The following is a 21,260-nucleotide window of genomic DNA, read 5'->3' on the forward strand; positions in this document are numbered from 1 at the left end:
CAGTATTTCACTGTTTTACCTATTAGATTTTCATAATTTTAATATCAATTAAAATTACTGTATTATAATAGCTATTGCAGTTTTCAGTATACTAATCCCAATCCTGGCTAAATGAGAATTAAATATTTTGTCAGAATTACTGTATTTAGATTCAACAATGGCACCATATTTGTAGAATAATTAAAACACGAACTATGCACCATACTCAGTGTAACATCATGTAATATCAATTGTATCGATTAACTTATTATTGTTATTCTTATTTTATTTCACTGTATATTTTCTCTCCTCCCAGCAATAGTATATTACCTATTAAATATTGCTAAATATTACCAACAAATAATATATTACCTATTTAAATGCATCCCCTCCCATAACACACACATACACAAGATACATTTTTTTTGAATAAGTATTGGAACTCAAGCTTACATTCAGGAAATGGTGGTGTTTTCCGACCTGTTTGTACAAGGGGGCGTTTACCAAAAACCTGGGCATCGAAACTGGCGTAATCAAAGGGTACTTTTCCAAACTTCTCTTGCTCTTTTGACACCGTGGCTCTGGGAGAGGTGATGGCTTGTGATCGGAAGTTGAATTCGATTTGCTTCACCAAGCTCGTCCTGAAGAGAGAGGCACAGAGCTCGAGAGAAACAGGACACTCTCATGAGCATCCCAGCGTCAGAATTTAAAGCAGGTTGGATATGTCACACCTGTGGGTGCTACAGAGACATGCCCTGGGGGAAAAAGTAGTGGTCACAGTCGGACGGGGTAGAGAGACAAGGAGATGCTTTGGGCCCTGGGTGGCCAAGTCAGGGGGTGTGGGGGGCAGTTGTACATGGCTTGTCTGAGTCTCTCATCTGTAACAGAGGAAGCATCATCCTCCACTCATTAATAAAGATACTTAAGGAGCAAGTATGTGATGTCTACTTGCACTCCGAGCTACTTAGAGAAAAGGGTCACGTTACTATCACCAGGGCTCTGATAAGGTGCACACATCCCGCTGTTCGTCAGAGTAGCAGTGAAAGTCACGACGGTCACTAGTGAGGAAATGTCAACATATTCTGTTCGGCAGAGCCAGCAGGACCCTGACGTCCAACAGGGGCGGTGTCGGCACCAGACACTGGATTTCTGAACCATGAACTTCTTCTGAGCCTTTTTACTTTTTTCCCCCCAAGTTCAGATTAAATGCTTTTGCTGTGTTAGATAGTATTTCAATATTTTATCTATTAAATTGCCATTGTTTCAATATGAATTGAAATTACTATAATAGCTATCACATTAGAGTTATCTCTAATAAACATGACTTAAATATTCCTTTAGAATTACTGTCTGGATTAAACCAGGGCATCATGTCTGTGTAGCGCCAACATCAACCAAGGAAAACACAAATGTGGTGCTGTGGTCTAAGGCCAAAGAACACAAATATACCTTTCACTGTTTAGTAGTATCAACATATATTATTTTTCTTATTTTTCCCACCGAAACATACTTTGCTCATCACAATGTCAAAGTTTCTGTGATATTTCTTGGATTAGGTAAAAAGCTTTTGAGTGCTACATCAAAATATTTAAGTGATTAGTTGATCTTGTTATGGCATAAATAACTAGATTTATAGCCTTAATATTGCAGCAGTGTTCTAGCCTAAAATAATATGTTTCTTTTAAGAAATGGGCAAAATGAAACAATGCTATTTCTGCGTTTGATAAATACCCTCCTTAGGGAACTTCCCTGGTGGTTGAGGGGTTAAGAATCCAACTCCCAATACAGGGAAAACAGGTTTGACCCCTGGTTAGGGAAGATTCCACATGCCATATAGCAACTAAGCTGGTGCACCACAACTACTAAAGCCCTCAGGCCTGGAGTCCGTGCTCTGCAACAAGAGTGAAAGAAAGTTAAAATGTTAGTCATTCAGTCATGTCCGACTCTGTGTGACCCCCATGGACTGTAGTTCACCAGGCTCCTCTATCCATAGGATTTCCCAGGCAAGAATACTGGAGTGGGTTGCCATTCCCTTCTCCAGGGGATCTTCCCAACAGAGGGATGGAACCTGGGTCTCCTGTATCGTAAGCAGATTCATTACCATCTGATCCACCAGGGAAGAGCCACTGAAACTGGAGAGCAGCCCCTGCTTGCCACAACTAGAGAAAGCCCTGCAGGCAACAAAGACTCAGAATAGAAAAAAAAAAATTACTTAGGGAGAAACTAGAAAATACAGTAATACTGACAAAAATTTTTGTTATAAGATTTTTAATTGATAGCTACTCAGTAATTCATCATGATCTTTGCTTGACTTATCTTTTTCACTCATGTAATTTTGATTCTTGGCAAAGTCATACCAACTGCCCCTTTTAATTAAATCTACAGAAGCAAATATTAAAGGAACACCGTATCATGAAAATGTTCCTAATAACTGTTTTTCTCAGCTCAGTGTCTCAGTAACAACAATAAAGATCTGGTTATCTGTTGTAATCATGAAATCATTTTTCCTGCATGTGTGATTTTTGTGTTAATAAGTGCACCCACCACTTCACACTGTGTGGTCCTCTGTCGTTACTTAGGTGTAGGTAAAGCCCTCCAAAGTGCTTGAGACAATAGAGGACCCAGGACTAAGAGGAGGTATTTTATTACTAGTTACCAATTCGGAATGAATGTCTGTTTTAAAGAAACTATATGCATATCTGAAAGAGAAGGATGGATATACAGCATCACATATTTTGAGTGATGAGATTTATGAGATGGAAAGGTTACGTCAACCATAAGGTGGTGCGTGCCTGACTCGTGGGAGGGCTTGCAGTGAGTGACCCAGAATTTTGATTAATACATGCTATCATATGAAGTGAAACTGAAAGTCGCTCAGTTGTGTCTGACTCTTTGCGACCCCATGGATATACAGTCCATGAAATTCTCCAGGCCAAAATACTGGAGTGGGTAGCCTTTCCCTTCTCCAGGGGGTCTTCCCAACCCAGGGATCAAACCCAGGTCTTCTGAATTGCAGGCAGATTCTTTACCAGCTGAGCCACAAGGGAAGCCCAAGAATACTGGAGTGGGTAGCCTATCCCTTCTCCAGCAGATCTTCCCAACCCAGAAATTGAACTGGGGTCTCCTGCATTGCAGGTAGATTCTTTACCAACTGAGCTATCAGGGAAGCCCATGTCATCGTATACTTCATATCTTTTCGATTCATCCACATTATGTAACTCTGCACACAGATTAATTTTAAGTTGAACTTCTGAAGGGTCTAGCAGTTCATTTCAGTGACATGATGATGAACTGGGCCAGCCTCTCAAGTGGACAGTGGCTGCTGTGACCTGAAATGAAGGTGGCCCATGATGCTGGCACATGGGGAGCGAGGGACCCTCAGTGTGGGATCTCCGAACACAGGGAGCATAGGGGACTGTCATACCTGTGACCCTGCTCAGGACACTGTCCGGTTTTGGGAGAATCAAGCTGACTTTTGTCCTGGGACATTGCCAGTTTTTCAGCTGCAGCAATTGGACAACCAGAAAGACTGTTAAAAAGAAAAAAAAGTGGGCAGATCTGAGTTAAAAAGAGAATGTAATTTGCTTGGGCACCTACCTCACTCATCCTTGGCGTACACCAAATGTTAAGTCGCAATAATATTAATAATTTTCTTAGCACCATTCTCATCCTAAAAGATCCCAGAGGGCTTTGCAAACTATTGTGTCAACGTTTTTCCCCAAACCTCATCTCAGAGGTGATAGAAAACAAACTCATTTTAAAGTCAAAATATTATGTAAAGGAGATATAACTGAATTATTTGGAAACTTGGTGGTATTTTAAGTATTAACAGAATGAAATCATCCACTGGCAATTGTCCAACTATAGATAATTCCATGATATAACAGCTTAGGGCCTTTGGCAAAATGTGAGGAACTTAATTTTACATCTTAGTTTAAATGGAGATTACAGAATATAAGTTTTCTAGCAATATGCATATGCATCAAATAGTATCTCATGATTACATAATCTATACATAATACATGTAAAACAATAAGCATTTCACCAAAATACTTATATGTATGCAATATATTTGTACATAAATGCACATATGTGTTTTAAGTTAGTTGCAATCTCTGTGGAATAACTCTCAATGAAATGATGTTTGCCTTCAGTAATCTGAAGCTCTGTGGTGACTGCTTTAATGCCCATTGGATGGGGTTCAAGAGAACCCCTAAGCCACTCTTTCCAATGTCAAACAGCTCTGGGGAGGTTCAGAGCAGAGGTCACGGTCTGTGTGTGTCCCTATATGAGCATCTACCCCCGGTGTTCAAATATGACTTTTTTTGTTGGCTCCTCTATGAAAATTTCTAGGGAAATTATGAGGCATTTTATTTTTTACTCTCCACACATTGAGAATATTTCTTATCTGTGTTAAGTGCTAACATAGTTGACAGTGATCCAGCAATTGTGATAACACAGGGAAGTCCCCGGAGTCTCATTGGTATTACCTCCTGTGTGTGTTGCGGTTGCTATTCACATGCCCTCGTCCCGTGCATCCCGGGGTGGGGCACTTGAGCACATTTTCATGCATGGCAAGAACTAAGCACAAAATAGCACAGAAAAGAAAAGAGCAATTTACTACCAGTGCATCACATGCCAAGAAACTGATATCTCAACTTCGCATCCAAATGAATTTAGTTACAATCCAGCTTGCTCCCTTCCCATACAACTTTGGGTTGAAGACCAGGAGCCCGTGCGAACATCCAGTATTAAACGTCTTTGGGGCGGCTGGCACTGAGACATGCCCATCAGGGCGGGCTGTGTGGCCTAAGAGGTGTTTCAATAAGAGGCTCTAAAATGGAGTACAGAGCCTGCAGGTATTTCAAAGCTTAGGAACAGCTCTCCCCTCCCCTCTCCCTCCAGTTTTGGGGCTCATGGGGGGGCCATGGGTGGAGGGACTAACAAGACCCTCACTCAGGGCCCTCAGCATCTGCAGGAAAGTCCTGGGCGATGCCTCAGATGCCAGGTGTCCCTGCTGCCAAGAGAGGCGGGGGACACAGGTGATGCTCTGGAATCTCAGGTGAGAAAGGACCACAGGGCCCACAGAGCATCACTCAGGTCTTTTATCTCCTGTATATTCTGAGGCTTTGATACTGCGGTCTCGCTGACTCTGGGGAGATGGCCCCACCTGGGGCCCCCTAATTCCTAGAGGTTGTAAACACTTTTCAAATGCAAACCAGGCAATTGGAGTCCACGTCTGACATCCTCCCCTATCTGATTGTCACTCCAGGACACTCTCCACCTGTCCTAACCCCCAGGGCCAGGTCCCAAACCCCCAGGCTCCAGAGCTCCCTGGAAAAATTCCAACTGGTTGATCTGAGACCGGCTTACTTCGGCGAAGGCTCTTGCCAAAGATTCTTCCCCGCTCTCCTCAACTCCCCACCTTCCCTGCTGGCCCTGGTGCTTCCCTGGAGGCCCCGCCTGGCCTGAGGAGCCCCCTGCTCTTGGGAACTGTGAGAAGCAAGTTATGTTTTCAACGTCAGTCATCTCTTGATCTAATGGCCTCACTGCACCCCAATTTTTTTTATGAATACACTGTATTTTAAAACACCCGGCTAGACGGGAATTGTCTTGACACAGAGAGAAAACTCGGTGTTTCCCTGTCTAATCCCAAACTGGAGGAGAAGGTGGGTGACCCCACGGACGTCCTTCAGGGCCAGGCGGCACTCACTCTCCAGGGGGACCCGCACTTTGTGGGGGCACCCCGAGAGGCTGCGGTGGTGGGGGTACAGTCCCGTCACATGCCCCGTGCCGTCGCATCCAGGGATGGGGCACTTGGTCTCTCTCTTCTCAGGCCTCGGCGAGTCTGTGGAGGAATTAAACAGAGAGATAGCTGGTCAGTCCTCGCCCGCCCTTCAGAGAGCGGCCCTGTGGGGCGGCCTTCTCCTGCGGCTCAGCCTCCACAGAATAAACACTCGCCTCAAATCGCCCTGAATAAGACCCTCCACGAAGACCCGCGGGAGCAGAAAAAGTGCCTCCTCTCTGATTTTCTTGGTATCTTCAGCAGAGTCTGAGACAGGGCGAGGGTGTGTCAAAACTCAGTGACGGTTTCAAGTTGTCATGTCAGATCGTAGCTGTGAAAAGTCAGCCCTACACCAAAGGATGAGTAGGCTCCAGAAAAGCAAAAGAGAAGGAACGTATTTAAACCCACACAGTCTCTTATTGAGGGAATCTGGAAAAGCCAGGCTCAACCATCACACGGTGAAGAAGCTGTCCTATTTGGGGAGGGACTGCCTGGCTGGCCCAGCGGGTCCTGGTGGCAGGTACAGTGGCCCCAGGGCTCTGGGTTCCAGCCCCGTGGGGAGGCTGCCCTGACAAGAGGCCACCTCTTGCCACTCCCGGCTGGTGGACAGGGCCGCAGGGGCCCGGGAAGCCCAGACCCCCGTGGTCCACAGCCCTGGATCAACTCGCCCCAGCTGTGGAGGAGAAGAGGCTATGGTTTCACTCCTGATGCAGAAACCGAAGGTGGAGTCCTGGCAAGGACACATCCTTGGGGGAGACCTGCAGAGTATGGGAGCAAGAGAGTGGGGCAGCCTGGAGTGTTCACAGGGCGCTGTCAGAACACGTGGGGGTGGGGGTAGACCACATGCGCAGCTGGTAGAGGAAAGGGACGCCTAGTAACCCACAGTCAGGCGGCCTGGAGGGCGTGGGCTGACGACAGCTCAGGGTCCTCCTTTTCCAGCACACGTGAGGCTGGGGGTTAGATGATATGTGTGAGTGTGTGTGTCTGTGTGTGCATGTGTGCTCAGTCATGTCCGACTCTTTGTGATCTCATGAACTGCAGCCCGCCAGGCTCCTCTGTCCATGGGATTCTCCAGGCAACAATACTGGAGTGGGTTGCCATCTCCTTCTCCAGGGGATCTTCCCGACCCAGGGATTGAACCTGTGTCTCCTGCATCTCCTTCATTAGAGGTGGGTTCTGTACCCCTTAACTACTGGTGAAGCCTGAGGGTTAGATCAAGGATTACATCAATACATAAAATAAATGAGGACTAACATGAATATGCTTATATTCATGACTGAGAGGGAAGATAAGCTTAAAAGCGAAATGCATTCTCAGAGCTGAAACTGCACTCTAGTGAGTGAAGTGACAATGCCAGCTTGGGACAGGTCTGTCCCTCACATCTGGGGCTTCTAGAGAACCAGGATCAGAACGGGCAGAGAGGGCCTCAGAGAAAGGACCAGTGTGGTGCGGAGGCTGCGGCTTATTAGAACTCCAAGCATCAGGAATCGGGAACACATGATGCTGAGAGTGAAAGTCACCAGTTCACGAGGTCCTGCCACAGGGAAGCCACGGGCGATGCGTACGGGCAAGGTCCCAGCTGCGAGGACGCCGAGGGCCCATATGCTCCGGCTTCAGAGGCGGCACAGAGCGCCAGGCAGCGCTGCCGATGAATATCGTTGAGAGCAGACGTGCCTCAGTGTGGCCACGCCACCCCAGTTTTCAGAGGGTACACGGTCCTGGGCAGATGGGCACAGCAGGTCATGTGTAAAGCAATTATTGGGGGCGGGGAGGGGGGCGCTGGTTTTAACAGAGGGGGAGGAGCCAAGGACCCTTGGAGTTAGAAGCGTTGCCTGGGGAGGGGGGCCAGGGATCGGCAGGGAAAAGACGTGAAGGTGGGAAGAGACACTGGAATAGCTGGTGTGCATGTTTCCTGAGACAGGATTTAATGCCGGGGTGTGGAGACTACACTGTTTTCTGTGAGAGACAAAGGGACGCATGAAGAGTTCTGACATGTACGATTTTGTGGGGCTATTTTTCACTGAGTCTGAAAATGCTGCCAAATTTCAAGTTCGTTTGGGTACAGAGTGTCTGCAGAAAGCTAGTCAAAACCCTCGATGTTTGATTAACATGAAATCGGGCTGGGGGGCTGCTGACACCCCATGAGAGCGTGTTGGAAAGAAGAAGCAACCTGAATTCTGATGGCCTCCCTCCCTCGGATCTCGGCCAGGTGAGGCCACATTTCCAAACCACGGTGAGAGGTCTGGCCGTGCTATCTGCCTGCGGGAAGCCAGAGGGGGTGTGGGAGATAAGGGAGGTTGGCCCCTGCCCAGGTGGGGGCCGTGTCTGCCAGCCCCTCCTTGTGGGAACAAATATGCCCGCAATGCTCTCTAGGGCCAGCCCTGTGCCTGAACCAAGCGCAGCGGCCGCTCTGGGGGTGGGAGGGCTCTCTGGCCTGGCTATTCTTTCTTCATTTTCTTTCCTGGATGCTGCTTAATGAAAATGACCTTGTATTCTGGTGACCTGACATCCTGATGGACTCGTGGGCTTGTTCCCATGGCTCCCCTTCACCCTGAAAATGTCACAGGCTGTAGAATAAATTTTATGGTGACTTTACTTACACTGCGACCCCAAACCTCCCTGTGGCTGGTGGCAACAGGACAGCCAAACCCGGTAACTGAAGACTTCGGTGAGACGATACTTTAAAATCCTAGTATTCTTGGAGAGCGAAGTCCCATGCCCAAGGCGCATGGGAAATTAGTGCTAACTTGTTGTTGTTTAATCACTCAGTTGTGTCCAACTCTTTGGGTCCCTGTGGACTGTAGCCCACCAGGCTCCTCTGTCCATGGAATTCTCAGGCAAGAATACTGGAGTGGGTAGCCATTTCCTCCTGCAGGGGATCTTCCTGACTTAGGGATTGAACCTGCATCTCTTGTTACGGCAGGTGGATTCTTTACCACTGAGATGCCTGGGAAATCTGGTGTTAACTTCGGCGCATGGAATACACTCTCAAGAGAAAAAAAACAGCTCCTCTTATGATCCCACACCAGGGTTGAGAGGAAGAGTATGAACTTGGACATCCTCTGGGAGAAGCCTGAAGTCCCTGCAGTCGGCTTCACTGTTCTGCCTGTTTCTTCCTGTCTGGAATGAAGTTCCCTGCATGGACTTGACACCCCAAGGCATGACCTCACCCGCCTCCCCCACCCCTCACACAGGCTATACCGTGGACTCATCTAGTCCCATCAGTGATGCTCTAAGGCTCCACCGTGACCTGTATTCCCTAACTCACATTCTATTGCCTTGTTAATTTTTGTAAACAAAAACATTTTGAAAGTTCCATGAAAGAGACCAAGGTATTATCATGTGCTTTAAACTGTGGTACAAAGTATCTCCAAAGTTGAGATTTCATTGGCTGAAGATGCCATCGGTTGTAAGAGGAAACATTATTCTGTGTGCCAGTGAGAAAGGAAAAACAATTGAAAACTGAAAAATGGCACACCCTTATAATTTACAGAGATGCTAAAATGGGAAAACTGTGTGTCTTAGAAGGGAGGAAATAGAGTGCTTTGGAAATGATGGGGTTTTGGAATAGGAAGTAAATTTCATCTTTTTTTCTGATTTTGTTGTTCATTAAAACACATACAGTTGTGCGCGCGCACACACACACACACACACACACACACGGGTAAGTTCCACAAGCTGAGTGTGAATGGAGTGCTCAGGGCTGCTTATACAGCGTCCTGCCCCAGACCACAAGCTGTTCCTTAATATTCAGCCCTTACAGTATGTACCCAAAGAACTACTTGTCTTATCCCTCACCAAATGACATTATTTTATTCTTTTTTTCTCAGAGATGAGCTATAACACAGTATTAGACAAGATTGCAGGTGAGTACTAAAATGGACTTAAAACACCCACCTGATTTCTCAATAAATTTCAGTGATCAGAACATCTAGCTAGATAGCACATTATTCTCAACAACCCTGTAAGTCCCCAAACTTGACCTTCTCTAGGATATTCCTCCCCTAATTCTGTGGTTCTCAGATTTTACAGTGTCCAAGAATCACCTCAGGAACTTGCTTTAAAAAAAGCAAGTTATGCACATGAAATGATGCTCAACATTGCTAATTACTAGAGACATGCAAATCAAAACAACAGTGAGGTACCACTTCACACCAGTCAGAATGACCATCATCACTAAAATGTCTATAAACAAAAAAATGCTAGAGAGGGTGTGGGGAAAAGGGAACCCTCCGGCGCCACTGGTGGGCATGTAAACTTGTTTAGCCACTATACAGCACAGTATGGAGGTGCCTCAGAAAACTAAAATAGAGTTACCGTATGACCCAGCCATCCCACCCCTGGGCACATATCTGGAGGAAGATGTGGTTAGTTCAAACGGATACATACACCCCAGTGTTCATTGCTGCACTATTCATAATAGCCAAGACATGGATGAACCTAATGTCCACTGACAGAATGGATAAAGAAGATGTGGTACATACACACAATGGGATATTACTCAGCCATAAAAAAGAATAAAATAATACCATTTGCAGCAACATGGATGGACCCAGAGATGATCATACTAAGTGAAGTAAGTCAGATAGAGAAAGACAAATATCATATGATGTTGCTTATATGTGAAATCTAAAAAAATGGTACCTATCCATGAAACAGACTCACAGATATAGAAAAAGAACTTATGGTTACCAGTGGGGAAGAGTGGGGTGGAAGGGAGAAATTAGGAATTTGGGATTGACATATACACACTACTACATGTAAAATAGATAACTAACAAGGACCTACTCTACAGCACAGGGAATCATACTCAGTGTTCTATAGTGACTTACATGGGAAAAGAATCTGAAAAAGAATAGATATATGTACAAAGGGCTTCCCAGGTGGTAAAGTGATGAAGAATCCACCTGCAACGCAGGAGATGCAGGAGACACAGGCTTGATCCCTGCGTGGGGAAGATCCCCTGGAGGAGGATCCAGTATACTGAAGTAGGTTGCCATTAAGGACCACCCCTTGGGAAACCTCGCTTAACTGAAGGACTCATCACCAGGCCCACAGAGTGCAAAACTCGGTGGTGGTAGTGGGGTATGTCTTCATGGGAGATGCAATTTCCCAAAATCTGAAGATCGGTTTTAAGGTCTCCCCCAAGCACACTGACTTTCTCATTAGAGTTTGGTCCAGATGTTTCCAGACCCAGAGTTAGAGAGCTTGTTCAAAGCATAGGCTTATAAAGGAATTAGCTCCCAGTCTTGTCCCAAGAATGATAACATCTTGCCTGGCTTGCAAGTAGCCTGATGTTATTTTGAAACTCCAAGCCAATGAGATGATCCCAGAAAGAGGGTGGGAAATAACAATTAAAATTCAATAAATACTAATGTATCTCTAACATATCCAACATAGCACTTCTTTTAAAGAGTACTATATATTAAAAAAAAAAGTCATATTAAGAGAAATACAGTCAATGATTTTTCTTGTGTGTGAAAACCACGTAACACCAACCAAGCCTGATTTGAGAACAAGCTAGAGAATAGGAGAAAAATTTGGTAATTTTATAGTACAAATTAGATTTTTAAACTGTGTTGTCAAAAAGCTATCTGGCAGAAGCAATCAAATCTCACTCATTCCCCGCCCCCAACTCTAAAGCAATTTTAAATGAAATAAAAGCAAAACCGGGTCTTACGTTTATTGGGAAAGACTTGTCTTCCACCCATGTCGATGACTTTGGTTTGCCTCCTCTCCCCCGAGAGATGCTCCAGCAGAAAGCGGTCCAGCTCTTTGTAGGTGTTGTGGAAGACGCAGCCTCGCTCAGCCTGCAGGGCGATCGCCTGCTCCAGCAGACTCAGGTTCCCCTTGGCTTTCTCCAGGGCAGCGGCCTCCTCCGTCCTGGTGGCCGGACACCCACGACCGTGACCGCGGTCCTCACTCCCTGGAAAAGAGGGCTGGGCTGGGCCATCTGATGGGTCCAATGGGGTGTTCTGAGGGTCTTTCCTTTCTGTTTCTGAATCACACGCATTTTTGCACGAGATAAACTTGTTGCCTTCAGTTTTTATTTCAGGAACTTCCAGTAGGTCTTTCCTATCATCCACTAAAACATACTTTGGGGCCCTTGGAGGTTTGGTTTCTTCTGAGAAGTTGGAGCCACTGTCCCAGCCATTCTCCGCACTTTCAGAGTTACTGTCGCTGTCGGAGGAGGGAGAGAACCGCAGCTGGGAGCTGTCGGCCTTGTCTTTTCCATCATCGGAAGGAACCATAAAGCACTCGTCCACTTCGTCCCCCTCTGCTTTTAGAGACTGGATGCCGCTGTCGTTTAAATTTTCACTTATAGTCTGAACAGATGCACTTTTTTCCAGGGTCCCCAAGTGCATTAGGGATTTGGCCACGAGTTCCTGATAACAGCCGTATCTGTCTTCCTTCCCATCTGAGTTTTCTTGTGCGGTTGAATGAAACTTCTCTTCCATGGGTTTTATCATGATTTCTTCAAGGGGAAAAAGAAAGCCATTATTTGAAAAACAAGAATGAAAATATTTTAGGGCAATTACAATGATCAATAAACAGACAGATACATGTACAATGGGCTTCCCTGGTGGCTCAGGAGACACTGCCCTGTTTGAAAAGTACAATTTGAACACCCACGGTTCGAACCCTGGGTCAAGAAGACTCCCCGGAGGAGGGCATGGTGACCCACTCCAGTATTCTTGCCTGGAGAATTCCATGGACAGAGGAACCTGGAAGTTTACAGTCCATAGGGTTGCAAAGAGTCAGACACAACTGAAGCGACTTAGCACATACACATACATATATAATAGATGCAATATGTGAATATGTGGACTTTATCAATTTTATAAACATTGAGTAGAAAAATATACACTTTTGACAAAACAAAACAAAGTAAAATTCAGATCTTAATGTTCTTGAGAATTACCTTTAAAGAAATGAGCTATTTGAATTTTCAACAGTCAGAGCTAAGTGTGTTTATAGTTACTGAAATAAATGCTCAACCATCAGAGTTCTGAATGTGAAATTCACATTATTGTACCTCTTATATTTGCAAGTCTCAGCCAACTGGAAGAAAATCAAATATATGTCCTATTATGCATTTTAAAGGAAGTATTCATTGGTTTTTCTCTGCTAGCTGGCAATATATTTTCAAAGCTTATTCAGTCGATTTTCTCTACTTCTGTAGAGAAACAAACTTTCAGATTTCAAACTTTCCCAAACAAACTTTCAGATTTTATGGAATGTTAGCTAAAATACACAACATGTCTACACAGAGATGGTAACTAAAAGAAGCTCTGATCACTTTCATACTTGTAACATGGAAATTACACACCAAGGGAAACACAAGTAAATGGAAAAAGAGTAAGATGGAATAATGCCTCGATTAGTAGCACAGTTTCTGGACTGGTACCCACGTACACTTATGTGAAAAGGGAGGTGGGGGATGGTTGGAGGATGCTGAATGTCAGCTAGTTGTTCCCAGTCCTGATGGTCAAGAAGGCCTGGGACTGAGGACCGGCGCCCAAGTGCCAGTCTGTCCTTGTCGTACCCACATCCAGAGCAGCCATCAGTGTCACCCGCCTTCCCTCTTGGCAGTGGCCTAGTCGGGGTGACAGACGGTGTGTGTTTATTTATATACACTGTCCCCGTGCAAACACACCAACTGAGGTGCGGGTCCGTGGGTGCCCCAGCCCCAGCCTGGCACCTGGGGAGGGGTTGCCCAGGGAGCTCAGCGCTTGCCAGGCTGTGAAATACACCAGACAACCCGGCAGTGGTCCCTGGCACTCATGAAGACAAAAAAAAAAAAAAAAAGCAGGACCATTTCTGTGTCTCTACAGGCGGAGTGGGGGATGGGAAGACAAAATAATAAGCCTCCTTAAAGACTGTTAAAGACACCAAGTGCAGGGCATTCTGCGTTAATGCATGTCTTGGAGGGGAAGAAGAGCACAGGCGTCCCACGGAAGGGCTGCGGGAGAGGGTGTCTGTGCAGAAGACAATATGCCTTTTTTTGGGTCCCATTTAATTTTTTATAAACATTGTCTCTGACAAGGACACTCAAAAATACATCTCCATCATCTTCCTTTCTGGTAATTATCTCCCTAAATCAACACTGGACTGCCAGGATCAAGTAAATATTGCCATAGTAACTAAAAGCATTTTTGGATGAAGAGAAGAATTGAGTCACAACACTAGCCCCTTTAAATACCACTGATTATAGGGTGCAGTCCTTTGTTGGGATCTATTCAACATAAACTGAAAAATTTAACATTTTACTTCCTAGAAAAGAGGCTGGCAAAACCCAGCCCATAATATTTGAGAGGACGGTCTATCCTCTCCTGAATTCATATCAGAGGAACTCCAGGTTTAAATAATATATTAAACATAGTCTAAAATGCAAATGAAGTTTTTCTCAATATCACGGCTGGCTATTAAGAGAAAGTGTAAAGGGTTATGATAATTTTAGAGTATTATGAACTACAGAAAACAAATAAAAAGCGTTTTCCGTGAATATGCTCAATTCATTGAACTATTCTCTCAACTCCACTTAAGTACCCACATGTGTACAATAATGATTTATAGACATTATACCTAATTATGCATATTTGGGCTGTGTGAGAGTGCTAACAAAAGCTCTGGAAAGCAACAATTACCTCTGTTGCTTAGCTACATAGTTTAAAATATTCCTATTAAGTGCAGATCGTCGGAGAGGCGGGGTGACAGCCGTGCACGTGTGCCCGACAATGCGTGTCACCGAGCCGCTGCCAACGCGAGCGTTTTGGGTCATTTCCAGTTTCCATAATTGTTTGGTTCAACTGTTGGTTATATGCTAAAAGAAAATATTTATTAATTATTCTTCAGAAAGAGAGGAGCCCTGCCGGGAGAGGTGCCGGCGTGCGGCGTCCGGGGATCTCCAGGCATGCTCAGCAAACCTGCCAACCAACCTGCCACGCGCCCACCCCCGCTGCTGCCACTGTCCTTGTCACAGAGAGAGACCCTGAGTTCACTTCGAGCCTGACAGATCTGCGACGGGGCGCCCAGGCTCCCTATATTCTCTATGCTCATGCAATTTTACTTTCCGGGGTGGCTCAGTGATCTGTTTTGTGCTTCTGCCCCTGGAATAACCCAAGAGACCTGCACTGGAGACCTCATTTGAGTCTGGGCCTGGCGTGTGTCTGTGTCAACCGCGATGGCTCCTCAGCCTCATGGGACGGCAGGTGACACCCTACGGCCTTCAATAAAGGATGGACACTGTCCCTTTCCTGACGCTGCAGCAGAACAAGCGATGGTAGAGGAGACATAGGAGCCTCCACCTGGACAAGGTGGGGCCTGTCTTCATTCAGAGTGAGGAGTGACCTGCCGGCCGTGGAAGGGCCCAGTCTTGCCCTGAGTCTGAAGAGGACTCAGCCCAGGTCACCATTGTCCATGTCACACACACTACGATCACACACGCTACGATCACCAGCTGCCTTGGGAACAAGAGGGTCTGTGCACAGCGTGGAGGGAGACTCCCCCTGCCCAGGTCTGAAGTCCAGAGACTGAGGTCATGACCTGTGTAATCTCAGGCAGGCCACTGTCCTCGGAGTCCTGGGTCCTCATCTTTAAAGCGATCACGAGGGGCTCCCCTGGTAGTCCAGTGGTTGAGAATCCACCTTTCAATGTAGAGGACAGGGGTTCCATCCCTGGTTGGGGAACTAAGATCCCACATGCCTCGGGGCAATGAAGCTGGTGTACTGCAACTGCGGAGCCCGGGGCTGCCAACTGTGGAGCCCACGGGTTCTAGAACCTGTGCTCTGCAACCAGAGAAGCCCACTTGTGCTGCAGCTAGAGGAAGCCTCGAACCACAACAAAGACTCAGCACAGTCAAATTTTTTTTTAAAAAGGATGATCCGATATCCCAGTGACCAAAGAACCAATGATAAGATACCCTGACAATAAACTGGTATGTCCCTGGTATGATGTCCAGTTACTTATTTCATTTAATCTTCACAATAACTCCAAGAAAGGTACCTTTGAATCTCTTCTACCAAAGGGAAACCAGGGTTCTAAAGAGCTAAGGGCTTGCTCGGGTTCACATGGCCAGCCAGTGGGGGGCTAAGAGTCAACTCTGAAGCCCGGTGCCTACTGTTTGCCCAAATCTGGATACTTTCAAGACAGAATTATAGGAAAATACTAAAATACACCTGTCAGCTAACTGATGATGAAAAACAACACAACCTAATGTATAAATAAAAATACATAAAACAAACACAACAAAACAAAAACTAACATCATACATTTCACAACAACATGTGATGGAAAATTCCTCTGGTACATTCCCAGGCTTGGAGAGGGGTAACACTTTCCTCATAGAGAAAAAAAAAACTGTTTTTTGGGGGGCCTGATATGTAAAAGCTCACATTTACTTTACACCAAAGTCTCTTCTCTGAGGGGTTTGGTAATCCTGAAGGGACAGAGCAGTGATCACCCATGCATGTCAGCTGTTCTGCATCAAAACAGCTTAAACAAAAGAAATCCCCCTGGTGGTCCAGTGGTTAAGAATCTGCCTTCCAATGCAGGGGACACAGGTTCAAGTCCACGTTGGGGAACTAAGATCCCACATGCTGTGGGACAACTAAGTCTGCGCGCTGCAACTAGAGAAAGTGTGTGCTGCAACTAAGACCCCATGCAGCCAAAAATAAAAATAAATAAACATATATTAAAAGAAAGAAAGCCTCTAAAAGTCATAACATGTTTTGAGTTTGAATCCTTTAGTATAACTAAGTTTCAGATTTTAGTTCTGTTTCTAGTTAAATGATTTTTACAGGTAAATTAGTTTTCCAGGCCTCCTGAGTTATGTCAGTTTTGCTGAGAATGAAAGCCCTAAGAAATGAATTCGTCCTTCAGAGTTTTTAAGTGGGAGTGGCTTATCCCTTACTTGCTGTTTCTTGAGAGATAAAATGTTCAAAATTATCACCGCAGTCCCCAGAGCTCCCACTGGTATGAGGAGTTTCTCAGATTCACGAGCTAGTGCTCACAGCCTGGGGAGGACTCCAGACAATGGTTCACCCCACTTCTTTCCTTCATCTGCACTGGGAATACATGAGCTCAACCTGCCTCCTGATGGTGCTTTGAAAGCTCACCTTCTGTTTGCCCTAGTGAAAAAGGTGCATCGGCATTGTTTTGTCTAAATTTTCTTCTATCTATTGCTCTTTTTCTAAAAATGTTTATTTATTTTGTTGCACTGGGTTTTTGTCATAGCATACAGGATCTTCAGTTGCAGCATGTGGGATCTAGTTCCCTGACCAGGGATCACACCCAGGCCCCCTGCATTGGGAGCTCAGAATCTTAGTCACTGGATCACCAGGCAAGTCCCTCTTCTATCATTATCGCCCATGGGCAGCTCCTGGAAAGACAGCTGGCAGAAGGCACATGGGGCACAATTTTGCCATTAAAGGGACTCAAGCTCATGATCTTAGCTTTCACGAGCTTATATCCTCTCTCATCACCTAAACTGCCCGCTGAAGACACAATCAGGCACACACCTGGTCAGGTAAATACCTTGGGGCACCTGGATGGTAGATAGAAGCCCTTAGGCTGGGCTTGGATGAAAATCCAGCTCTCTTTCTCTCTGGGGGACTTGCTTAGGAGGCTGAAGGCCACTTAGAGTTTTCCTCTTTCAACCAGGGAAGGGGGCACCTGGGACTGGTCATTTCTGGATATGTGACTTCGTGATTTGACACGGTGGGGACTTTGCCCAATCTGCCTTCTGAAGGTACTCAGAGCATGAGGATTGGATTATGGAGCATGGTTATAGCTGAGAGATCAGAATCTTGCTTGTCCTTCAATTGTCTCTTAATTATCTCCTTTCCAACAGCTACAAGCTGCATCACCTTCAGCATTAACTCGTTTGTCCTCAGTGGTCTCATCTGCACACCTGTGGTCACTATTACACAGTCAGGTCACTGTTGGATGGGTTAAGTGATATGATTTATGTGCTCAGGATATAGTAAGAATCAAAACTAATGGCCACCACAGTGTAAGTTTAGCATATTCATTATTAGTAGTAGTAGTTCTAATATTGAATATAAAAAAGAGTGAACCTTTCAGAAGCTGCAGAGAGATGTCCATCAGCGCTTATAAGTGAGTATTTAACTGAGAACATTTGACAGTATATTTTCTGGTCAATATCAAGCACCTACAAGGATCATTCAGCGACAACAGAAGGTGGGAAGCCCGTGGGCAGGTATGGACCTGGTCCTCATGGCACCTGCAAAATGTTTTGTGTAAAAGATGTAAAAGACTTGGTAAATTAATGTCAATGGTATTAATTATTGTGTGTGTATATGCTGTGCTCAGTCATGTCCGACTCTTTGTGACCCCATGGACTGTAGCCCGCCAGGCTCCTCTGTCCATGGGATTTCCCAAGCAAGAATACTAGAGTGGGTTGCCATTTCCTACTCCAGGGGATCTTTCTTACCCAGTGATCAAACCCATGTCTCTTGTATCTCCTTATACCTCAAGTCTAACCATACTAAATCAAGGATTTTCCCTGACACTAGATTCAACCTGCAATTTTCAGGAATCAACAAGAAACTGACCAGCCCAAGGAAACAAACAAGTCAAGGATGATAATTTACAGATGAGCCATGAGGCTTTAAGATGTATGTTAAATACAGAAAAGCCAGGAAATTTACTCCAACACAAATAAATAAGAATACATTTGTTTTAACTACAGAATCTCACACTACTTGCAAGTTGGGATTACTGGAGACTGATGATTGTGCTCTAAGATTTGCATCTACTCAGTCAATCCACTTTGACACTTTTTCTGTTAACTCCTATTGCAATTACTACCATTCTATATGCAATAGGTATTTATGACCTAAGAATCTCACTGCCTTAGGCTTGTATAATGTATACTTCTTTCCAAATGACAATTTATTTGGTATGTTTTGATTATTTAAAAACACATTCAAAAAAATGTGTATGTAATAGCACACGAAAGTGAAAAGTGTTACTTGCTCAGTTGTGTCCACCTCTTTGCAACCCATAGACTGTAGCCTGCCAGGCCCCTCTGTCCATGGAATTCTCCTGGCAGGAAAACTGGAGTAGTTTGGCATGTCCTTCTCCAAGGGATCTTCCCAACTCAGAGATCAAACCCGGGTCTCTCACATTGCAGGCAGATTCTTGACCGCCTGAGCTACCAGGGAAGCCCATACTTAGGTCTAATAGCAGATACGTACATTTAATTTCACTTTCTAATTAAGTCAAGCTTTAGATCTCAATATATTTTTAAAAACAAACTTTTGAGATACTTCACATGTCCTTCAATGTCAGCCTCATGCGCAAAGTGGTCTGTGATGGTCTAGCTCCTGGAGGTACTGTGACAACCAGGTCTAGTGGGTGTGACCATGAACTGGGGAGAAGCACATTCTAAAAATTTCAAAATAAAATTAGGGAGGGGGATTAAGAGCTAAAAACTACTATGTGTAAAATAGATAAGCAACAGGGTGTATCATACAGCACAGAGAATTATAACTGTTTATGGTGTACATTTATAACTGTTTATGGTATACAATATGCTGAAACATAATATTGTAAATCAATTATAAACGTCAGTAAAAACTTAACAAGTAAAATTTCAAAATAGAAACTGCACCTCATATGTCATTTGGAAATGTGGTAAAGCTCATTTTGAGGTTTTCTTTTTTAGGGATTGGACATCCGCCCCATTGCTGAGTCAAGGTCCTCTTCAACTGCAAGGCTGAGCAGCTTTTTACCTTCTGCAGAAAGAGGCACAGTCCAAGCTTGTGCTCCTGCAAATGGCCCAGGGGCAAGGATGCTCTGTGGCTTGTGTTTGACCTCCCCACAGTAACGGAGGAAAATGGTCCTTGCTAGCGGATGCTGAGGGAGACCAATGTCTGGTTTTGATCCCACGTTGGGATGTGCTTTCCCACCACACATGTGGCATGTTCCCCCTAAGGTGGGCCTGGGTCTGGGGAGGAAGTGTGTGTGCTGGGGAGGAAGTGAAGTAAAGCTGGGGCCAGGCCCCTCGCTACCTGTGCTGGGGTGATGGTTGGTTTCCAGGCAATCATCTGGCCCCTCCGCCTCCGTCTGGTCTGCACGCCCCTCCTCACAGTCCACGCTGGGGCTGTAGTGTCGGGGCTTCATGAGCAGGGACTTTCTCTTGTTGACCGGGACCCCCAAAGCCTGCTCCCCGGCTCTCCTCTTCTTGGCCGTGGTGCAATCGTGTGCAGCGCTGCAGTAACAGACACAGGTTAAGAACATGGCAAAAGAGTTCATGGCTGCCTGACCCTTGACCATCACCAAGTAAACCCAAAGGAAGTTGTGGCCCAGTTTGGGATTAGTTGTCAGCACTAACAAAAACAGCCGGTGAGTTGAATCCATTGAACTGTGTAGATTCTATTTTACTGCTGATCAGAAGAGTTAAAAAAAAAATCATCCTTAATCCTGAGTAAGCATATGTTAATCTGAGCTTTGCCTGGCACTAGACTAAATACCCAGGGACGGATGAAACAAGATTTGCACTGGTTTGTTAATCCCAAGAAAGAGCTAATGTGAAAAATATACCACCAGCTACAAGAAATGTGTCCAGTATGGATAAATCACAAGGTTTTTTCGGATAGTTGTTTGCTACTGAAACTGCTTATCTCTGCCACAGTTGCATGTCAAACTTGAGATGCCATATCCTGGGCTTTGACTTGAAAGACGGGGCATTAAGTGGGGGCGTGGGGGGAGGCTGTGAACATTTGATCAGCCCATCTCCAGGTGCAGAAAAAAGTGGAAGGATGCTCATGGCACTCTGCCGTTTGAGTCTCACCCATTTGGCACACAGAACAAACAAATAAAAGGAGGAGAAAGGAGATTGGATTTCACAAAAATGGACCACAGTTTATCCTTACTCCTGCTCTCATTTCATTTTATTTGGAAGTCCTCCTGAGGATGGCCCTTTGAAAACACATTTCCTACATATAGCTCGCTTGGCGTCAGTGCAGCTCACTGTGCTGAAGTTAAGACAAACATTCTCTTGGTGAGATCTAGGAAGACCAAAGGGTTCAGCCAACATTGAGCCTCTGACATACATTTATTAAATGCTCTTTGGAGAAAAACGCAAGGGCTTAAGATGAAAAGATCCAGATGAGAGTACCCTGGTTGCAGAGTAATGAGATATTATTTATTCCATCTCTAAAAGAAGGTTGCATATTCAGTAATATTAAGACAAGGCCTTAACTTGTTCTTTTAAAAACGTCAATACAGAGAAATACCAATGGTGGCCCGTTTGTGAAAATTATTTGATCATCATCATACATGAATTCTTGGGCTTCACAGGTGGCGTAGTGGTAAAGAACCTGCCTGCCAAGGCAGGAAACTCAAAAGACTTGGGTTCTACCACTGGGTCAGGAAGATCCCCTGGAGAAGGAAATGGCAACCCACTCCAGTATTCTTTCCTGGAAAAACTCCATGGACAGAGGAACCTGGCAGGCTACAGTCCATGGCA

At 45.2% G+C, this 21,260-nt stretch overlaps 1 protein-coding gene across 2 annotated transcripts in view; it reads right to left on the reverse strand.

Annotated features, from left to right (window-relative positions):
- ST18 (ST18 C2H2C-type zinc finger transcription factor) overlaps nt 1–21,260 on the reverse strand; it is a 93,798-nt gene that overhangs the window by 40,307 nt on the left and 32,231 nt on the right. For both annotated transcript variants that reach the window (XM_043484023.1, XM_043484022.1), the window contains exons 5-10: nt 19,801–20,000; nt 11,445–12,239; nt 5,693–5,827; nt 4,470–4,560; nt 3,404–3,508; nt 433–620 (exon numbers count right to left, since the gene is read on the reverse strand). In XM_043484023.1, the coding sequence (XP_043339958.1) occupies nt 433–620; nt 3,404–3,508; nt 4,470–4,560; nt 5,693–5,827; nt 11,445–12,239; nt 19,801–20,000 (1,514 nt within the window). The remainder of the gene's footprint in view (nt 1–432; nt 621–3,403; nt 3,509–4,469; nt 4,561–5,692; nt 5,828–11,444; nt 12,240–19,800; nt 20,001–21,260) is intronic.

Source organism: Cervus canadensis, chromosome 12 (assembly GCF_019320065.1).
Source record: "Cervus canadensis isolate Bull #8, Minnesota chromosome 12, ASM1932006v1, whole genome shotgun sequence".
In the NCBI taxonomy this organism is placed as follows: domain Eukaryota; kingdom Metazoa; phylum Chordata; class Mammalia; order Artiodactyla; family Cervidae; genus Cervus; species Cervus canadensis.